General features: G+C 41.2%; 2 protein-coding genes across 2 annotated transcripts in view; both read left to right on the top strand.

The window, feature by feature from the left end:
* Positions 1-15880, top strand: part of LOC117504019 (polycystic kidney disease protein 1-like 2) — a 22427-nt gene extending 6547 nt beyond the window's left edge. The window contains exons 4-5 of the mRNA XM_034163375.1: positions 15583-15770; positions 15863-15880. Coding sequence (XP_034019266.1) covers positions 15583-15770; positions 15863-15880 — 206 coding nt within the window. The remainder of the gene's footprint in view (positions 1-15582; positions 15771-15862) is intronic.
* On the top strand, positions 15724-21625 carry LOC117502766 (polycystic kidney disease protein 1-like 2). The gene is made up of 6 exons (XM_034161879.1): positions 15724-15770; positions 16148-16280; positions 18695-18890; positions 19040-19262; positions 20782-20866; positions 21232-21625. The coding sequence occupies exons 2-6, from the start codon at positions 16178-16180 to the stop codon at positions 21276-21278; spliced, it is 654 nt and encodes a 217-aa protein (XP_034017770.1). The 5' UTR covers positions 15724-15770; positions 16148-16177; the 3' UTR covers positions 21279-21625.

Here is a 21625-nt window from a genome sequence, read left to right as displayed (position 1 = left end):
ATTAGACGGCATTGCTTAAATTTTCATTGTTACGCAGATGATACCCAGCTTTATCTATCCATGAAGCCAGAGGACACACACCAATTAGCTAAACTGCAGGATTGTCTTACAGACATAAAGACATGGATGACCTCTAATTTCCTGCTTTTAAACTCAGATAAAACTGAAGTTATTGTACTTGGCCCCACAAATCTTAGAAACATGGTGTCTAACCAGATCCTTACTCTGGATGGCATTACCCTGACCTCTAGTAATACTGTGAGAAATCTTGGAGTCATTTTTGATCAGGATATGTCATTCAATGCGCATATTAAACAAATATGTAGGACTGCTTTTTTGCATTTACGCAATATCTCTAAAATTAGAAAGGTCTTGTCTCAGAGTGATGCTGAAAAACTAATTCATGCATTTATTTCCTCTAGGCTGGATTATTGTAATTCATTATTATCAGGTTGTCCTAAAAGTTCCCTGAAAAGCCTTCAGTTAATTCAAAATGCTGCAGCTAGAGTACTAACGGGGACTAGAAGGAGAGAGCATATCTCACCCATATTGGCGTCTCTTCATTGGCTTCCTGTTAATTCTAGAATAGAATTTAAAATTCTTCTTCTTACTTATAAGGTTTTGAATAATCAGGTCCCATCTTATCTTAGGGACCTCATAGTACCATATCACCCCAATAGAGCGCTTCGCTCTCAGACTGCAGGCTTACTTGTAGTTCCTAGGGTTTGTAAGAGTAGAATGGGAGGCAGAGCCTTCAGCTTTCAGGCTCCTGTCCTGTGGAACCAGCTCCCAATTCAGATCAGGGAGACAGACACCCTCTCTACTTTTAAGATTAGGCTTAAAACTTTCCTTTTTGCTAAAGCTTATAGTTAGGGCTGGATCAGGTGACCCTGAACCATCCCTTAGTTATGCTGCTATAGACTTAGACTGCTGGGGGGGTTCCCATGATGCACTGAGTGTTTCTTTCTCTTTTTGCTCTGTATGCACCACTCTGCATTTAATCATTAGTGATTGATCTCTGCTCCCCTCCACAGCATGTCTTTTTCCTGGTTCTCTCCCTCAGCCCCAACCAGTCCCAGCAGAAGACTGCCCCTCCCTGAGCCTGGTTCTGCTGGAGGTTTCTTCCTGTTAAAAGGGAGTTTTTCCTTCCCACTGTCGCCAAGTGCTTGCTCACAGGGGGTCGTTTTGACCGTTGGGGTTTTTGCGTAATTATTGTATGGCCTTGCCTTACAATATAAAGCGCCTTGGGGCAACTGTTTGTTGTGATTTGGCGCTATATAAATAAAATTGATTGATTGATTGATTGATTGATTGATTGATTGATTGATTGATTGATTGATTGATGTGTGTTCAGACGTATGTGTTGGTGGTTGTCACCAACAGTCAAGTTTGGGAGCATTCGCTGGATCCATGGTTTGCTGCATTCACGAAACGACAGTATACAAGTAATGAATGTTTATGAGTTCAATACTACGAATATTTCATGAGGTGAAAGATGGAATGTTCCATTCAACAAGGCGAAGCAGAGTAGAATGGTATGTTCCAGCTTTCACCGAATTAAATATTTGTTCCATTGAAAGAATGTAAAAACATTCATTATTTGTTTTATGTAATGTCTAAAATAGATCCTTGTCATTTGATATTTTAAAACTTTTTCCACATACACAATATCACCATTTCCCTCAAATATTGTTCACAAACCAGTCTAAATCTGTGATAGTGAGCACTTCTCCTTTGCTGAGATAATCCATCCCACCTCACAGGTGTGCCATATCAAGATGCTGATTAGACACCATGATTAGTGCACAGGTGTGCCTTAGACTGCCCACAATAAAAGGCCACTCTGAAAGGTGCAGTTTTATCACACAGCGCAATGCCACAGATGTCGCAAGATTTGAGGGAGCGTGCAATTGGCATGCTGACAGTAGGAATGTCAACCAGAGCTGTTGCTCGTGTATTGAATGTTCATTTCTCTACCATAAGCCGTCTCCAAAGGCGTTTCAGAGAATTTGGCAGTACATCCAACCATCCTCACAACCGCAGACCACGTGTAACCACACCAGCCCAGGACCTCCACATCCAGCATGTTCACCTCCAAGATCGTCTGAGACCAGCCACTCGGACAGCTGCTGAAACAATCGGTTTGCATAACCAAAGAATTTCTGCACAAACTGTCAGAAACCGTCTCAGGGAAGCTCATCTGCATGCTCATCGTCCTCATCGGGGTCTCGACCTGACTCCAGTTCGTCGTCGGAACCAACTTGAGTGGGCAAATGCTCACATTCGCTGGCGTTTGGCACATTGGAGAGGTGTTCTCTTCACGGATGAATCCCGGTTCACACTGTCCAGGGCAGATGGCAGACAGCGTGTGTGGCGTCGTGTGGGTGAGCGGTTTTCTGATGTCAATGTTGTGGATCGAGTGGTCCATGGTGGCAGTGGGGTTATGGTATGGGCAGGCATCTGTTATGGACGAAGAACACAGGTGCATTTTATTGATGGCATTTTGAATGCACAGAGATACCGTGACGACATCCTGAGGCCCATTGTTGTGCCATACATCCAAGAACATCACCTCATGTTGCAGCAGGATAATGCACGGCCCCATGTTGCAAGGATCTGTACACAATTCTTGGAAGCTGAAAATGTCCCAGTTCTTGCATGGCCGGCATACTCACCGGACATGTCACCCATTGAGCATGTTTGGGATGCTCTGGACAGGCGTATACGACAGCGTGTACCAGTTCCTGCCAATATCCAGCAACTTCGCACAGCCATTGAAGAGGAGTGGACCAACATTCCACAGGCCACAACTGACAACCTGATCAACTCTATGCAAAGGAGATGTGTTGCACTGCATGAGGCAAATGATGGTCACACCAGATACTGATTGGTATCCCCCCCCAATAAAACAAAACTGCACCTTTCAGAGTGGCTTTTTATTAGTAGTTTTTTACTCTTGCTTGCCTCTACTGGTGGTTGGCTCTCACTGCGGTATTGTATCACTTCCTGTTCCGGAGCACAGCGGTGTTTTTCTGTATCTGTTAAATCTGCGCAGTTACATTGATCTAGTTATCTAGATTACGATTTGTTTCCCAGTGTAATCTTTACATGCCTTAACTAAAGCACTCCTTCTGCTGAATCACCTCTAAATTATTTACACATTATTCACTTTGCGTGTTTTTAGGAATCCGCTAGCTTAGCGTAGCTACTAGCTCTTAGCCGATTTAGCATGGCGGCTTCTCCTGTCTCTCCCGCACTTTTCTGCTCTGGGTGTGAAATGTTTAGTTATTCCTCGGCCTCCTTTAGCAGTAATGGTACTTGTAATAAGTGTAGCTTATTCGTAGCTTTGGAGGCCAGGCTGGGCGAATTGGAGACTCGGCTCCGCACCGTGGAAAATTCTACAGCTAGCCAGGCCCCTGTAGTCGGTGCGGACCAAGGTAGCTTAGCCGCCGTTAGTTACCCCCTGGCAGATCCCGAGCAGCCGGGAAAGCAGGCCGACTGGGTGACTGTGAGGAGGAAGCGTAGCCCTAAACAGAAGCCCCGTGTACACCGCCAACCCGTTCACATCTCTAACCGTTTTTCCCCACTCGACGACACACCCGCCGAGGATCAAACTCTGGTTATTGGCGACTCTGTTTTGAGAAATGTGAAGTTAGCGACACCAGCAACCATAGTCAATTGTCTTCCGGGGGCCAGAGCAGGCGACATTGAAGGAAATTTGAAACTGCTGGCTAAGGCTAAGCGTAAATTTGGTAAGATTGTAATTCACATCGGCAGTAATGACACCCGGTTACGCCAATCGGAGGTCACTAAAATTAACATTAAATCGGTGTGTAACTTTGCAAAAACAATGTCGGACTCTGTAGTTTTCTCTGGGCCCCTCCCCAATCGGACCGGGAGTGACATGTTTAGCCGCATGTTCTCCTTGAATTGCTGGCTGTCTGAGTGGTGTCCAAAAAATGAGGTGGGCTTCATAGATAATTGGCAAAGCTTCTGGGGAAAACCTGGTCTTGTTAGGAGAGACGGCATCCATCCCACTTTGGATGGAGCAGCTCTCATTTCTAGAAATCTGGCCAATTTTCTTAAATCCTCCAAACCGTGACTATCCAGGGTTGGGACCAGGAAGCAGAGTTGTAGTCTTACACACCTCTCTGCAGCTTCTCTCCCCCTGCCATCCCCTCATTACCCCATCCCCGTAGAGACGGTGCCTGCTCCCAGACTACCAATAACCAGCAAAAATCTATTTAAGCATAAAAATTCAAAAAGAAAAAATAATATAGCACCTTCAACTGCACCACAGACTAAAACAGTTAAATGTGGTCTATTAAACATTAGGTCTCTCTCTTCTAAGTCCCTGTTGGTAAATGATATAATAATTGATCAACATATTGATTTATTCTGCCTAACAGAAACCTGGTTACAGCAGGATGAATATGTTAGTTTAAATGAGTCAACACCCCCGAGTCACACTAACTGTCAGAATGCTCGTAGCACGGGCCGGGGCGGAGGATTAGCAGCAATCTTCCATTCCAGCTTATTAATTAATCAAAAACCCAGACAGAGCTTTAATTCATTTGAAAGCTTGTCTCTTAGTCTTGTCCATCCAAATTGGAAGTCCCAAAAACCAGTTTTATTTGTTATTATCTATCGTCCACCTGGTCGTTACTGTGAGTTTCTCTGTGAATTTTCAGACCTTTTGTCTGACTTAGTGCTTAGCTCAGATAAGATAATTATAGTGGGCGATTTTAACATCCACACAGATGCTGAGAATGACAGCCTCAACACTGCATTTAATCTATTATTAGACTCTATTGGCTTTGCTCAAAAGTAAATGAGTCCACCCACCACTTTAATCATATCTTAGATCTTGTTCTGACTTATGGTATGGAAATAGAAGACTTAACAGTATTCCCTGAAAACTCCATTCTGTCTGATAATTTCTTAATAACATTTACATTTACTCTGATGGACTACCCAGCAGTGGGGAATAAGTTTCTTTACACTAGAAGTCTTTCAGAAAGCGCTGTAACTAGGTTTAAGGATATGATTCCTTCTTTATGTTCTCTAATGCCATATACCAACACAGTGCAGAGTAGCTACCTAAACTCTGTAAGGGAGATAGAGTATCTCGTCAATAGTTTTACATCCTCATTGAAGACAACTTTGGATGCTGTAGCTCCTCTGAAAAAGAGAGCTTTAAATCAGAAGTGTCTGACTCCGTGGTATAACTCACAAACTCGTAGCTTAAAGCAGATAACCCGTAAGTTGGAGAGGAAATGGCGTCTCACTAATTTAGAAGATCTTCACTTAGCCTGGAAAAAGAGTCTGTTGCTCTATAAAAAAGCCCTCCGTAAAGCTAGGACATCTTTCTACTCATCACTAATTGAAGAAAATAAGAACAACCCCAGGTTTCTTTTCAGCACTGTAGCCAGGCTGACAAAGAGTCAGAGCTCTATTGAGCTGAGTATTCCATTAACTTTAACTAGTAATGACTTCATGACTTTCTTTGCTAACAAAATTTTAACTATTAGAGAAAAAATTACTCATAACCATCCCAAAGACGTATCGTTATCTTTGGCTGCTTTCAGTGATGCCGGTATTTGGTTAGACTCTTTCTCTCCGATTGTTCTGTCTGAGTTATTTTCATTAGTTACTTCATCCAAACCATCAACATGTTTATTAGACCCCATTCCTACCAGGCTGCTCAAGGAAGCCCTACCATTATTTAATGCTTCGATCTTAAATATGATCAATCTATCTTTGTTAGTTGGCTATGTACCACAGGCTTTTAAGGTGGCAGTAATTAAACCATTACTTAAAAAGCCATCACTTCACCCAGCTATCTTAGCTAATTATAGGCCAATCTCCAACCTTCCTTTTCTCTCAAAAATTCTTGAAAGGGTAGTTGTAAAACAGCTAACTGATCATCTGCAGAGGAATGGTCTATTTGAAAAGTTTCAGTCAGGTTTTAGAATTCATCATAGTACAGAAACAGCATTAGTGAAGGTTACAAATGATCTTCTTATGGCCTCGGACAGTGGACTCATCTCTGTGCTTGTTCTGTTAGACCTCAGTGCTGCTTTTGATACTGTTGACCATAAAATTTTATTACAGAGATTAGAGCATGCCATAGGTATTAAAGGCACTGCGATGCGGTGGTTTGAATCATATTTGTCTAATAGATTACAATTTGTTCATGTAAATGGGGAATCTTCTTCACAGACTAAAGTTAATTATGGAGTTCCACAAGGTTCTGTGCTAGGACCAATTTTATTCACTTTATACATGCTTCCCTTAGGCAGTATTATTAGACGGTATTGCTTAAATTTTCATTGTTACGCAGATGATACCCAGCTTTATCTATCCATGAAGCCAGAGGACACACACCAATTAGCTAAACTGCAGGATTGTCTTACAGACATAAAGACATGGATGACCTCTAATTTCCTGCTTTTAAACTCAGATAAAACTGAAGTTATTGTACTTGGCCCCACAAATCTTAGAAACATGGTGTCTAACCAGATCCTTACTCTGGATGGCATTACCCTGACCTCTAGTAATACTGTGAGAAATCTTGGAGTCATTTTTGATCAGGATATGTCATTCAAAGCGCATATTAAACAAATATGTAGGACTGCTTTTTTGCATTTATGCAATATCTCTAAAATCAGAAAGGTCTTGTCTCAGAGTGATGCTGAAAAACTAATTCATGCATTTATTTCCTCTAGGCTGGACTATTGTAATTCATTATTATCAGGTTGTCCTAAAAGTTCCCTAAAAAGCCTTCAGTTAATTCAAAATGCTGCAGCTAGAGTACTGACGGGGACTAGAAGGAGAGAGCATATCTCACCCATATTGGCCTCTCTTCATTGGCTTCCTGTTAATTCTAGAATAGAATTTAAAATTCTTCTTCTTACTTATAAGGTTTTGAATAATCAGGTCCCATCTTATCTTAGGGACCTCGTAGTACCATATCACCCCAATAGAGCGCTTCGCTCTCAGACTGCAGGCTTACTTGTAGTTCCTAGGGTTTGTAAGAGTAGAATGGGAGGCAGAGCCTTCAGCTTTCAGGCTCCTCTCCTGTGGAACCAGCTCCCAATTCAGATCAGGGAGACAGACACCCTCTCTACTTTTAAGATTAGGCTTAAAACTTTCCTTTTTGCTAAAGCTTATAGTTAGGGCTGGATCAGGTGACCCTGAACCATCCCTTAGTTATGCTGCTATAGACGTAGACTGCTGGGGGGTTCCCATGATGCACTGTTTCTTTCTCTTTTTGCTCTGTATGCACCACTCTGCATTTAATCATTAGTGATCAATCTCTGCTCCCCTCCACAGCATGTCTTTTTCCTGGTTCTCTCCCTCAGCCCCAACCAGTCCCAGCAGAAGACTGCCCCTCCCTGAGCCTGGTTCTGCTGGAGGTTTCTTCCTGTTAAAAGGGAGTTTTTCCTTCCCACTGTAGCCAAGTGCTTGCTCACAGGGGGTCGTTTTGACCGTTGGGGTTTTACATAATTATTGTATGGCCTTGCCTTACAATATAAAGCGCCTTGGGGCAACTGTTTGTTGTGATTTGGCGCTATATAAAAAAATGGATTGATTGATTGATTGTGGACAGTCTAAGGCACACCTGTGCATTAATCATGGTGTCTAATCAGCATTTTGGTATGGCACACCTGTGAGGTGGGATGGATTATCTCAGCAAAGGAGAAGTGCTCACTATCACAGATTTAGACTGGTTTGTGAACAATATTTGAGGGAAATGGTGATATTGTGTATGTGGAAAAAGTTTTAGATCTTTGAGTTCATCTCATACAAAATGGGAGCAAAACCAGTTTCCATCCAGTTATGGTTGTTTCCACTGTGTTAGCCATTCTTGTTTGTCTCCTGATTCTTATAATGTAGTCTTTAGTTGTTTCAGTCCTCTTGTGTTCTTCACATAGCTTATATGGTTGTCTTGTGTTTTGTTTTCTGTTTTACAGTTCAGATGGTAATTTATAGGTTCTTTGCTATGTTTATTAGCTTCTTGACTTTAGCCATCTGTTTAGTTTGTTCCTTCATTGTTACTGATTTTGGTCACCGATTGCATTCATTTCCTTCACATACACTCTTGCACCTGTCTGTTTCTTCTTTGTTCCCCCCGTTTGTTCACTTACACCATAGGTGTCAAACTGATTCAGATAAGATAATTATAGTGGGCGATTTTAACATCCACACAGATGCTGAGAATGACAGCCTCAACACTGCATTTAATCTATTATTAGACTCAATTGGCTTTGTTCAAAATGTAAATGAGTCCACCCACCACTTTAATCATATCTTAGATCTTGTTCTGACTTATGGTATGGAAATAGAAGACTTAACAGTATTCCCTGAAAACTCCATTCTGTCTGATAATTTCTTAATAACATTTACATTTACTCTGATGGACTACCCAGCAGTGGGGAATAAGTTTCTTTACACTAGAAGTCTTTCAGAAAGCGCTGTAACTAGGTTTAAGGATATGATTCCTTCTTTATGTTCTCTAATGCCATATACCAACACAGTGCAGAGTAGCTACCTAAACTCTGTAAGGGAGATAGAGTATCTCGTCAATAGTTTTACATCCTCATTGAAGACAACTTTGGATGCTGTAGCTCCTCTGAAAAAGAGAGCTTTAAATCAGAAGTGTCTGACTCCGTGGTATAACTCACAAACTCGTAGCTTAAAGCAGATAACCCGTAAGTTGGAGAGGAAATGGCGTCTCACTAATTTAGAAGATCTTCACTTAGCCTGGAAAAAGAGTCTGTTGCTCTATAAAAAAGCCCTCCGTAAAGCTAGGACATCTTTCTACTCATCACTAATTGAAGAAAATAAGAACAACCCCAGGTTTCTTTTCAGCACTGTAGCCAGGCTGACAAAGAGTCAGAGCTCTATTGAGCTGAGTATTCCATTAACTTTAACTAGTAATGACTTCATGACTTTCTTTGCTAACAAAATTTTAACTATTAGAGAAAAAATTACTCATAACCATCCCAAAGACGTATCGTTATCTTTGGCTGCTTTCAGTGATGCCGGTATTTGGTTAGACTCTTTCTCTCCGATTGTTCTGTCTGAGTTATTTTCATTAGTTACTTCATCCAAACCATCAACATGTTTATTAGACCCCATTCCTACCAGGCTGCTCAAGGAAGCCCTACCATTATTTAATGCTTCGATCTTAAATATGATCAATCTATCTTTGTTAGTTGGCTATGTACCACAGGCTTTTAAGGTGGCAGTAATTAAACCATTACTTAAAAAGCCATCACTTCACCCAGCTATCTTAGCTAATTATAGGCCAATCTCCAACCTTCCTTTTCTCTCAAAAATTCTTGAAAGGGTAGTTGTAAAACAGCTAACTGATCATCTGCAGAGGAATGGTCTATTTGAAAAGTTTCAGTCAGGTTTTAGAATTCATCATAGTACAGAAACAGCATTAGTGAAGGTTACAAATGATCTTCTTATGGCCTCGGACAGTGGACTCATCTCTGTGCTTGTTCTGTTAGACCTCAGTGCTGCTTTTGATACTGTTGACCATAAAATTTTATTACAGAGATTAGAGCATGCCATAGGTATTAAAGGCACTGCGATGCGGTGGTTTGAATCATATTTGTCTAATAGATTACAATTTGTTCATGTAAATGGGGAATCTTCTTCACAGACTAAAGTTAATTATGGAGTTCCACAAGGTTCTGTGCTAGGACCAATTTTATTCACTTTATACATGCTTCCCTTAGGCAGTATTATTAGACGGTATTGCTTAAATTTTCATTGTTACGCAGATGATACCCAGCTTTATCTATCCATGAAGCCAGAGGACACACACCAATTAGCTAAACTGCAGGATTGTCTTACAGACATAAAGACATGGATGACCTCTAATTTCCTGCTTTTAAACTCAGATAAAACTGAAGTTATTGTACTTGGCCCCACAAATCTTAGAAACATGGTGTCTAACCAGATCCTTACTCTGGATGGCATTACCCTGACCTCTAGTAATACTGTGAGAAATCTTGGAGTCATTTTTGATCAGGATATGTCATTCAAAGCGCATATTAAACAAATATGTAGGACTGCTTTTTTGCATTTATGCAATATCTCTAAAATCAGAAAGGTCTTGTCTCAGAGTGATGCTGAAAAACTAATTCATGCATTTATTTCCTCTAGGCTGGACTATTGTAATTCATTATTATCAGGTTGTCCTAAAAGTTCCCTAAAAAGCCTTCAGTTAATTCAAAATGCTGCAGCTAGAGTACTGACGGGGACTAGAAGGAGAGAGCATATCTCACCCATATTGGCCTCTCTTCATTGGCTTCCTGTTAATTCTAGAATAGAATTTAAAATTCTTCTTCTTACTTATAAGGTTTTGAATAATCAGGTCCCATCTTATCTTAGGGACCTCGTAGTACCATATCACCCCAATAGAGCGCTTCGCTCTCAGACTGCAGGCTTACTTGTAGTTCCTAGGGTTTGTAAGAGTAGAATGGGAGGCAGAGCCTTCAGCTTTCAGGCTCCTCTCCTGTGGAACCAGCTCCCAATTCAGATCAGGGAGACAGACACCCTCTCTACTTTTAAGATTAGGCTTAAAACTTTCCTTTTTGCTAAAGCTTATAGTTAGGGCTGGATCAGGTGACCCTGAACCATCCCTTAGTTATGCTGCTATAGACGTAGACTGCTGGGGGGTTCCCATGATGCACTGTTTCTTTCTCTTTTTGCTCTGTATGCACCACTCTGCATTTAATCATTAGTGATCAATCTCTGCTCCCCTCCACAGCATGTCTTTTTCCTGGTTCTCTCCCTCAGCCCCAACCAGTCCCAGCAGAAGACTGCCCCTCCCTGAGCCTGGTTCTGCTGGAGGTTTCTTCCTGTTAAAAGGGAGTTTTTCCTTCCCACTGTAGCCAAGTGCTTGCTCACAGGGGGTCGTTTTGACCGTTGGGGTTTTACATAATTATTGTATGGCCTTGCCTTACAATATAAAGCGCCTTGGGGCAACTGTTTGTTGTGATTTGGCGCTATATAAAAAAATGGATTGATTGATTGATTGTGGACAGTCTAAGGCACACCTGTGCATTAATCATGGTGTCTAATCAGCATTTTGGTATGGCACACCTGTGAGGTGGGATGGATTATCTCAGCAAAGGAGAAGTGCTCACTATCACAGATTTAGACTGGTTTGTGAACAATATTTGAGGGAAATGGTGATATTGTGTATGTGGAAAAAGTTTTAGATCTTTGAGTTCATCTCATACAAAATGGGAGCAAAACCAGTTTCCATCCAGTTATGGTTGTTTCCACTGTGTTAGCCATTCTTGTTTGTCTCCTGATTCTTATAATGTAGTCTTTAGTTGTTTCAGTCCTCTTGTGTTCTTCACATAGCTTATATGGTTGTCTTGTGTTTTGTTTTCTGTTTTACAGTTCAGATGGTAATTTATAGGTTCTTTGCTATGTTTATTAGCTTCTTGACTTTAGCCATCTGTTTAGTTTGTTCCTTCATTGTTACTGATTTTGGTCACCGATTGCATTCATTTCCTTCACATACACTCTTGCACCTGTCTGTTTCTTCTTTGTTCCCCCCGTTTGTTCACTTACACCATAGGTGTCAAACTGATTCAGATAAGATAATTATAGTGGGCGATTTTAACATCCACACAGATGCTGAGAATGACAGCCTCAACACTGCATTTAATCTATTATTAGACTCAATTGGCTTTGTTCAAAATGTAAATGAGTCCACCCACCACTTTAATCATATCTTAGATCTTGTTCTGACTTATGGTATGGAAATTGAAGACTTAACAGTATTCCCTGAAAACTCCCTTCTGTCTGATCATTTCTTAATAACATTTACATTTACTCTGATGGACTACCCAGCAGTGGGGAATAAGTTTCTTTACACTAGAAGTCTTTCAGAAAGCGCTGTAACTAGGTTTAAGGATATGATTCCTTCTTTATGTTCTCTAATGCCATATACCAACACAGTGCAGAGTAGCTACCTAAACTCTGTAAGTGAGATAGAGTATCTCATCAATAGTTTTACATCCCCATTGAAGACAACTTTGGATGCAGTAGCTCCTCTGAAAAAGAGAGCTTTAAATCAGAAGTGCCTGACTCCGTGGTATAACTCTCAAACTCGCAGCTTAAAGCAGATAACCCGTAAGTTGGAGAGGAAATGGCGTCTCACTAATTTAGAAGATCTTCACTTAGCCTGGAAAAAGAGTCTGTTGCTCTATAAAAAAGCCCTCCGTAAAGCTAGGACATCTTACTACTCATCACTAATTGAAGAAAATAAGAACAACCCCAGGTTTCTTTTCAGCACTGTAGCCAGGCTGACAAAGAGTCAGAGCTCTATTGAGCCGAGTATTCCTTTAACTTTAACTAGTAATGACTTCATGACTTTCTTTGCTAATAAAATTTTAACTATTAGAGAAAAAATTACTCATAACCATCCCAAAGACGTATCGTTATCTTTGGCTGCTTTCAGTGATGCCGGTATTTGGTTAGACTCTTTCTCTCAGATTGTTCTGTCTGAGTTATTTTCATTAGTTACTTCATCCAAACCATCAACATGTCTATTGGACCCCATTCCTACCAGGCTGCTCAAGGAAGCCCTACCATTATTTAATGCTTCGATCTTAAATATGATCAATCTATCTTTATTAGTTGGCTATGTACCACAGGCTTTTAAGGTGGCAGTAATTAAACCATTACTTAAAAAGCCATCACTTGACCCAGCTATCTTAGCTAATTATAGGCCAATCTCCAACTGTTAGGTGGGCCGCTGAAGAGGAGGTACTGCTGGCCCACCACCACCAGAGGGCGCCCTGCTTGGAGTGCGGGCTCCAAGCACGAGAGGGCACCAGACCCAGAAGAAGTGACAGCTGTCACTCATTGCACCAGCTGTCACTCATCTACACCACTATATAAGCCGGACTGCAACTCCACCTCCCTGCCGAGAAATCAACTACCGAAGAGGTAATTTTCTCTGCTGACTCAAATCGTTGAGTGATAATCTGAACTTCTTTTGCAGCCGTTATCCTGTTGTGTCTGCCTTATCTGTGGGATTGGCGTTTGGTGTGATCAGCGACGGCTTCGCTTCACACTCCACTCAGATAAGTGGTTAAACAGGAGCTGCACGAGTGTGTGATTGGAGGTGGAGGTGTTCCCTCCTAACTGAGTGCAGACTGTGGATTACTGAGTCTGCGACTTCACACTCATCCATCCTGTCTTGTTTTCTGCCAGCAGTACCAGGGTCGACAGCCGAAGACAGAGGTCACCTGGGGACGCGGGACTTGGCGGCTCTGGTGTTCTTCAGGCCGTTGGTGGTGGAGGCCGTGTGGGACGCGGCTCATCTCTCGTCGGGGGTCTTCTATCTTCAAGCCTGCCCACACGTCACCTGGTGTTAATTGACTATATATATTTTGTGTGTTTAGTTGTGTGTTGTCACAACATTAAATTGTTACTTATTGGCTTATTCATTGTCCGTTCCTTTGCGCCCCCTGTTGTGGGTCCGTGCTACGACACCTTCCCAACACCAACCTTCCTTTTCTCTCAAAAATTCTTGAAAGGGTAGTTGTAAAACAGCTAACTGATCATCTGCAGAGGAATGGTCTATTTGAAGAGTTTCAGTCAGGTTTTAGAATTCATCATAGTACAGAAACAGCATTAGTGAAGGTTACAAATGATCTTCTTATGGCCTCAGACAGTGGACTCATCTGTGTGCTTGTTCTGTTAGACCTCAGTGCTGCGTTTGATACTGTTGACCATAAAATTTTATTACAGAGATTAGAGCATGCCATAGGTATTAAAGGCACTGCACTGCGGTGGTTTGAATCATATTTATCTAATAGATTACAATTTGTTCATGTAAATGGGGAATCTTCTTCACAGACTAAGGTTAATTATTGAGTTCCACAAGGTTCTGTGCTAGGACCAATTTTATTCACTTTATACATGCTTCCCTTAGGCAGTATTATTAGACGGCATTGCTTAAATTTTCATTGTTACGCAGATGATACCCAGCTTTATCTATCCATGAAGCCACACACCAATTAGCTAAACTGCAGGATTGTCTTACAGACATAAGGACATGGATGACCTCTAATTTCCTGCTTTTAAACTCAGATAAAACTGAAGTTATTGTACTTGGCCCCACAAATCTTAGAAACATGGTGTCTAACCAGATCCTTACTCTGGATGGCATTACCCTGACCTCTAGTAATACTGTGAGATATCTTGGAGTCATTTTTGATCAGGATATGTCATTCAAAGCGCATATTAAACAAATATGTAAGACTGCTTTTTTGCATTTACGCAATATCTCTAAAATTAGAAAGGTCTTGTCTCAGAGTGATGCTGAAAAACTAATTCATGCATTTATTTCCTCTAGGCTGGACTATTGTAATATTGTAATTATCAGGTTGTCCTAAAAGTTCCCTGAAAAGCCTTCAGTTAATTCAAAATGCTGCAGCTAGAGTACTGACGGGGACTAGAAGGAGAGAGCATATCTCACCCATATTGGCCTCTCTTCATTGGCTTCCTGTTAATTCTAGAATAGAATTTAAAATTCTTCTTCTTACTTATAAGGTTTTGAATAATCAGGTCCCATCTTATCTTAGGGACCTCATAGTACCATATCACCCCAATAGAGCGCTTCGCTCTCAGACTGCAGGATTACTTGTAGTTCCTAGGGTTTGTAAGAGTAGAATGGGAGGCAGAGCCTTCAGCTTTCAGGCTCCTCTCCTGTGGAACCAGCTCCCAATTCAGATCAGGGAGACAGACACCCTCTCTACTTTTAAGATTAGGCCTAAAACTTTCCTTTTTGCTAAAGCTTATAGTTAGGGCTGGATCAGGTGACCCTAAACCATCCCTTAGTTATGCTGCTATAGACGTAGACTGCTGGGGGGTTCCCATGATGCACTGTTTCTTTCTCTTTTTGCTCTGTATGCACCACTCTGCATTTAATCATTAGTGATTCGATCTCTGCTCCCCTCCACAGCATGTCTTTTTCCTGGTTCTCTCCCTCAGCCCCAACCAGTCCCAGCAGAAGACTGCCCCTCCCTGAGCCTGGTTCTGCTGGAGGTTTCTTCCTGTTAAAAGGGAGTTTTTCCTTCCCACTGTAGCCAAGTGCTTGCTCACAGGGGGTCGTTTTGACCGTTGGGGTTTTACATAATTATTGTATGGCCTTGCCTTACAATATAAAGCGCCTTGGGGCAACTGTTTGTTGTGATTTGGCGCTATATAAAAAAATTGATTGATTGATTAAATATCTTGTCTTTGTGGTGTATTTAATTGAATATACGTTGAAGAGGATTTGCAAATCATTGTATTCTGTTTTTATTTACATTTTACACAACGTCCCAACTTCAATGGAATTGGGGTTGTACAAATTAAAGAAAGGACTAACATTACCGACAGGTGGTGCAACTGTCAACATTGGAGAAGCTGATGTTGACTTTCTTATCTGTAGATGTCAGACAAGCAGACTGCAGTCTAAAGTTATTGCTACAGCTCTGCACCTGAATGGCTTTTTGTTTTACTGAGTCTGTGTCTTTGTTTGTGTTTGTCTAGGTTCACTGGAAATCACGTGGCAGGAGGTCATTGTCGGTGTTGAATGTGGGCTCCTCATGTTCCCAATTAACATCCTCATCATCACCATTTTCCAAAGCATCAAACCTCGCCTTGTATCAAAAGCTGAGCGGGACAATCCTGAGAAGACATGGGACACCCATGCAGTTAGCGTATCACCCATTCTAAAGGTGTGCTTTCCAACCTCTGTCAGATGCTTTGTGCACAAAGGCACATGTGCACTTTTCAAAATTAATTGTACCAACAAGTTCTTTCGTCATAGAATTTGGCTTCAGTTTAAGTTGCACTCAAATCACCCTAGTACACAATGTTAGTATGTCTGTGTAGCTTGGTAAGGTTAGACCTTACTTGTGTGAAGTGCCTTGAGGCACGTTTATTGTGATTTAACGCTATATAAATGAAAATAAATTTAAATAACTTGGACACCTACATGTACGCATGTACGTACCTTTTTCTGAGTTTTCATTGTGTTTTCACCTTCCCGTGCATTTGCTCAGGTTATCTACATGCAGCATTCATTTTATATATATATTTATATATATCCTAGGAAGTAGAGGAACTGATTTCTTTGGTGAGCATGAGTCCAAAGAACAACATACCAGTGGTTCACAGGGTGGAGAGCACTGCCGACCTCTGGATTGCCATGCACACTCTGCACGGACTCATCCAGCTTATGCAAGGTAGGTCTTAAGTTATGTCTGTGCCCATGCAAAATGCAGCTTTTATTTTATTTAAATGCAGCCTACAAGGTGAGCCCTACAAGGTGCTGTAGTCGGTGGAGCAGGATAGCATGATCCAACGTGTCGAAGGCTGCTGACAGGTCAAGCAGAATGAGGACAGAAGAAAACCCATGGTCAGAAGCGACCAGCGGGTCATTTGTGACCCCGACCAGTGCTGTCTCTGTACTATGAGCTCTACGGAAACCGATTGGATTTTTTCCAGAATACTGTTTTCATTTGACCTTTGACCAGGTTTTTGTTGGTCTGTGTCGCAATCACTTTCTGCTGACTCATATCAAAGCACCAACACTGTGCCTGACCTCACAGGTGCACAGATGAGCCACTTGTGCTGTGCACCCGCACATATGGGGCCCAATGTGTTCAAATTTGTTACCTTTGAATTCTTAAAAAAAAAAAAATACAAACAAAAAAACGGTAATGATGGTAATTGGAGCTCCTTGGTAGATACCAGTGTGAATCTTTCATGAAATCAATGGATACTGGTTGGATCCATTATAGTACAACCCCTGGCAAAAATTATGGAATCACCGGCCTCGGAGGATGTTCATTCAGTTGTTTAATTTTGTAGAAAAAAAGCAGATCACAGACATGACGCAAAACTAAAGTCATTTCAAATGGCAACTTTCTGGCTTTAAAAAACACTATAAGAAATCAGGAAAAAAAAATTGTGGCAGTCAGTAACGGTTACTTTTTTAGACCAAGCAGAGGGAAAAAAATATGGAATCACTCAATTCTGAGGAAAAAATTATGGAATCATGAAAAACAAAAGAACGCTCCAACACATCACTAGTATTTTGTTGCACCACCTCTGGCTTTTATAACAGCTTTCAGTCTCTGAGGCATTGACTTAATGAGTGACAAACAGTACTCTTCATCAATCTGGCTCCAACATTCTCTGATTGCTGTTGCCAGATCAGCTTTGCAGGTTGGAGCCTTGTCATGGACCATTTTCTTCAACTTCCACCAAAGATTTTCAATTGGATTAAGATCCGGACTATTTGCAGGCCATGACATTGACCCTATGTGTCTTTTTTGCAAGGAATGTTTTCACAGTTTTTGCTCTATGGCAAGATGCATTATCGTCTTGAAAAATAATTTCATTATCCTCAAACATCCTTTCAATTGATGGGATAAGAAAAGTGTCCAAAATATCAACGTAAACTTGTGCATTTATTGATGATGTAATGACAGCCATCTCCCCAGTGCCTTTACCTGACATGCAGCCCCATATCATCAATGACTGTGGAAATTTACATGTTCTCTTCAGGCAGTCATCTTTATAAATCTCATTGGAACGGCACCAAACAAAAGTTCCAGCATCATCACCTTGCCCAATGCAGATTCAAGATTCATCACTGAATATGACTTTCATCCAGTCACCCACAGTCCACGATTAGTTTTGGGGATGAAAATTTACAGGGTGATTCCATAATTTATTCCTCAGAATTGAGTGAGTCCATATTTTTTTCCTCTGCTTGGTCTAAAAAAGTAACTGTTACTGACTGCCACAATTATTTTTCCTGATTTCTTATAGTGTTTCTTAAAGCCAGAAAGTTGCCATTTGAAATGACTTTAGTTTTGTGTCATGTCTGTGATCTGCTTTTTTTCTACAAAATTAAACAACTGAATGAACATCCTCCAAGGCCAGTGATTACATAATTATTGCCAGGGGTTGTAAAAATGATAAACCTGGTGTGAGTTTTGATCCCCACTTGTAAATTTAGTCTCCATATCACAGAAGTTCCAAAAAGAAAAAAAAAACACCTTATTTCCTCTTGCAGAATATTACATGAATTCAGTTTATGTTCTCCATGTCATATGTGGAGGTGCTGGTTCTTGCTTTCTGGGTTTGAATATGACCTGGTCCTTTCTGTGTGAAGTGTGAAGTTTGTATGTTGTCCCCGTGTTTGTGTGGGTTCCTTCCGGATGCTCTGGCTTCCTACCATTTCCAAAGACATGCAGGTTGGGTGAAGTGGTGACTCTAAACTACACTATGAACATGAATGTGAATGAATGAGTGTCTCTGTCTAAATTTGTCGGCCCTGTGATAGACTGGCCGCCTGTCCAAAGTGCCCCCACCCCCCCATGACCCTTAACATAAGGAGGTGGGTTCAGGAAATGGATGACTATAAGATTATTGCTGATTTGAATTTCTCTGATTTTGTTTTATTACTATGTAAAATATTGTTATTTTTAACAGCTTGTACTTTCCTATAATATTGTTTATTAATTTATGTTGTAGTGTTTGGTGGAAAGTGCCATTCAAAAAATTATTATAACCTTCAAAGTCTTGAGTTAACACACTGACATATAGACGTGTGATGCCTGCTGGTCTGTATGTGTTCCTATCACAGGGGAGAGTGAGAGCACCCCCCACTTGGTGTACTGCAGCAAGTTCCTGCTCTGCAACCTCTGTCATTTGTTGCTGTCACTGAGGAACGTGGATGCCAAGACCTTTGAGAGTCCAGGGGATTACCAGAGGGCCATCGACATGACTAACATGCTTGTTCGCAAAGCTGAGATGGTGTACAGCAGCCACAAGACCTACTGGTCAGCACGCACGTGCACACACACACACACACACACACACATACACACTGCTAGTGGCTTCAGTTCATTATAACTTCTCACAATGTGCATTCACCCACTGCTTTTTTGCACTTATCCACTCTTTTCCTCTTGTCGTTGCTCTGACGCAGCCCTCCACCTGTGAAGGATAAGAAGAAGAAGCAGTCAGCAGGCTGCTGGCTGCCATGGTGGTGTGTGTTCCTGGGCTGGTTCCTGTTATGGTCCATCAGTGGTGTGTCCACTTATTTTACTCTGCTGTATGGCTTTCAGTACGGCAAAGAGAAGTCCATCAAATGGGTCATTTCTCTGGGTCTCTCCCTCTTCCAGAGTATCTTTATACTCCAGCCTCTGAAGGTAGGCAAAGGCACATTGTGGGCAGCTAAAGGGGAAATTCAACATTTCTCAACCTAGTCTCTATTTTTGCCATTTTTGAGTTCATCTTTTCACTCAAGACAAAAATTTAAGTAATTGGCATATTATTGATTTAGAATGCCCATCACACAGGGGTGCTGAAAAGGGGAGAATAAGGAGAAGGATTCTAGGGGCCCATGACTGACAAGGGCCCAGAGATGCCCCTAATACAATTACAATACTGACAAAATAATATGGGGGTGGCGGGGAAGTGGTCCAGTAAGATTTCTTTTCATGGGGCCCAAAATCACATATAATAATAGGTCATTTTAAAAACTATTGGAACAATCATCTTCCCCAACATTTTGCCTGGAGGCCTATTTCGCCAACAAATCATACCATTTGGAGCGTAATTGGGAAAGATGACTTGTATGCAAAGCAACCAAAATAAATGAAAGTTTGAGGAATGATTGTACACAGACTGAAGTTTGTAGGATTTATTATAATTTTTATGGGTTGTGGTTTTTTTCGGGTTACCCTGTATCTAATGAAGCAAACGTGCATGTTTACAAATGCAAGGTCCCTCTCCATGTTGCTGGACACGTATAATGACATTTTTGCCTCTTCATTGGGGACAATAAGCAGTTTAATGAGTGTTTTTAGCTTGACCAGACCAATAACATTATATAGCCAGTTAGCCTGGGAAGGTTATTGGATTCTAAATCCCTGATTTAACTCAGAAAACGCAGCTCAAGGTCAACACCTGAACTCACATAAGAGGGTTGTGAGATGAACGTGTATCCCAAATATCTTGGGTGTACAACAACAGGGTGGCAAGACACCCTCAGAGCCCATTTCTCCAGTTCCTGCACCACGTTGACCAAAGCTACAACAGAACTCAAGTCAGTTGAAGAGTTACACGTATACAAATTTTTAAATAAATAAAATGTGCGATTTATTATAGATTTTTGGCATGCTGAATTCAAATATGACAATGAAATTGGCTGAATGGCTGCCACTCACAGCAGTAATACTGGATAACATTGATTGTCGTGTTACAATGACACCTGTCAATGGGTGAATCAGGCAGCAAGTTAACATTTTTTGTCCTCAAAGTTGATGTGATGGAGAGCAGGAAAAATGGGCACGCATAAAGACTTTGAGTTACTTGGAAAATGGACAAATTGTGATGGCTTGATGACTGGGCTAGAGCATCTCCAAAACTACAGCTCTTGTGTGATGTTCCTGGTCTATGGTGGTCAGTACCTGTCGAAAGTAGGAAAGCAAACCAGTAATGGGGCCATGGACGGCCAAGGTTCACTGATGCACATGGGGAGTTGGTTTTTCCTTGAATTTGTCACAAGTCTATATATTGGTTTCAAAACAGAAAAGCATGTAACACAAGGTAGTGTCATTTTCTTCTTGCAAAACTTATCTTCAGAAGATTTTTAATTGTTTATAACCCAGTATACATAACTACACAATGCAAATATACAGACTGTCTTGTCCTCCTCACCCAAAGGTGTTAGGTGTTGCTGTGTTTTTTGCCCTGCTGCTGAAGCCTGTAAGAGTCGAAGAGAATGAAGAAATCAAGCAACTGTTGGAACGTAAGATGGCACAAGAAAAAAAAAAAAAACTATGCAAAACAATTCAGTCTTTTATTGAAACAGGTCGCAAAACACGACAACTTTACAGTGAGTAAGATACACTAAGAAATACTGTGGTAGGAAATGAAGGGCACAAGACTTTGCATGTTAAGGTACCTCTGAAAATAAACCTAATCTAATTAGATTTGGTTAGATTAAATTTTATTGTGCAGAGTACAGGTACAAGGCAAGTGCAAAAAAAACAGTCCTTTGGCGTTCTGTGATCCATAACCTACTTCTCTCCAAAGCTTATCACTGCATTTGTCCTATAGGTACAAAGACGTAAAGCACTGTGAATCTTACGGCACTATCTTCTGCTTTAACAGATCAGGAAAAGAAGTGTCAAGTGTACTCGGGCATGGACACACTGTGAGGAAACCAGAAAGGCTGTCTTCATCCAACAAGCACACAGCTACAATCTGGCACCCGCGCTTTTAAGACACTGTTTTGCTCTTACAGGCTGTTTTACTTTGTGAATAGAAAAACTGTGCAATGCTTTCTAGTCTGCTTTTTATGTATGAAGAATTTCCAGTGCTTTTATTTTCTGAAGTGGCAATACAGCATACCTACTCAGGAACATACAATGTGAAAGACTGATTCCCCCAGATCATCCATCTCCATCTCACACACCTTCCTTCATCACATCCCTAATCCTCCTCTTTGGCCTCCGTCTTTTCCTCCTGCCTTGTGGTGCCATCGTCAGCATCCTTCTCCGTATAT

Source organism: Thalassophryne amazonica, chromosome 2 (genome assembly GCF_902500255.1).
Source record: "Thalassophryne amazonica chromosome 2, fThaAma1.1, whole genome shotgun sequence".
In the NCBI taxonomy this organism is placed as follows: domain Eukaryota; kingdom Metazoa; phylum Chordata; class Actinopteri; order Batrachoidiformes; family Batrachoididae; genus Thalassophryne; species Thalassophryne amazonica.
This window is presented reverse-complemented; position numbering and strand designations above follow the sequence as displayed.

Bases quoted from the DNA above. Each gene is read 5' to 3' on its own strand.
- LOC117502766 (XM_034161879.1), top strand. From the start codon at position 16,178: ATGAGTCCAAAGAACAACATACCAGTGGTTCACAGGGTGGAGAGCACT. The intron at 18,891-19,039 runs GTCAGCACGCAC...GCTCTGACGCAG, and splicing joins AGCAGCCACAAGACCTACTG to CCCTCCACCTGTGAAGGATA. The intron at 19,263-20,781 runs GTAGGCAAAGGC...CCTCACCCAAAG, and splicing joins TTATACTCCAGCCTCTGAAG to GTGTTAGGTGTTGCTGTGTT.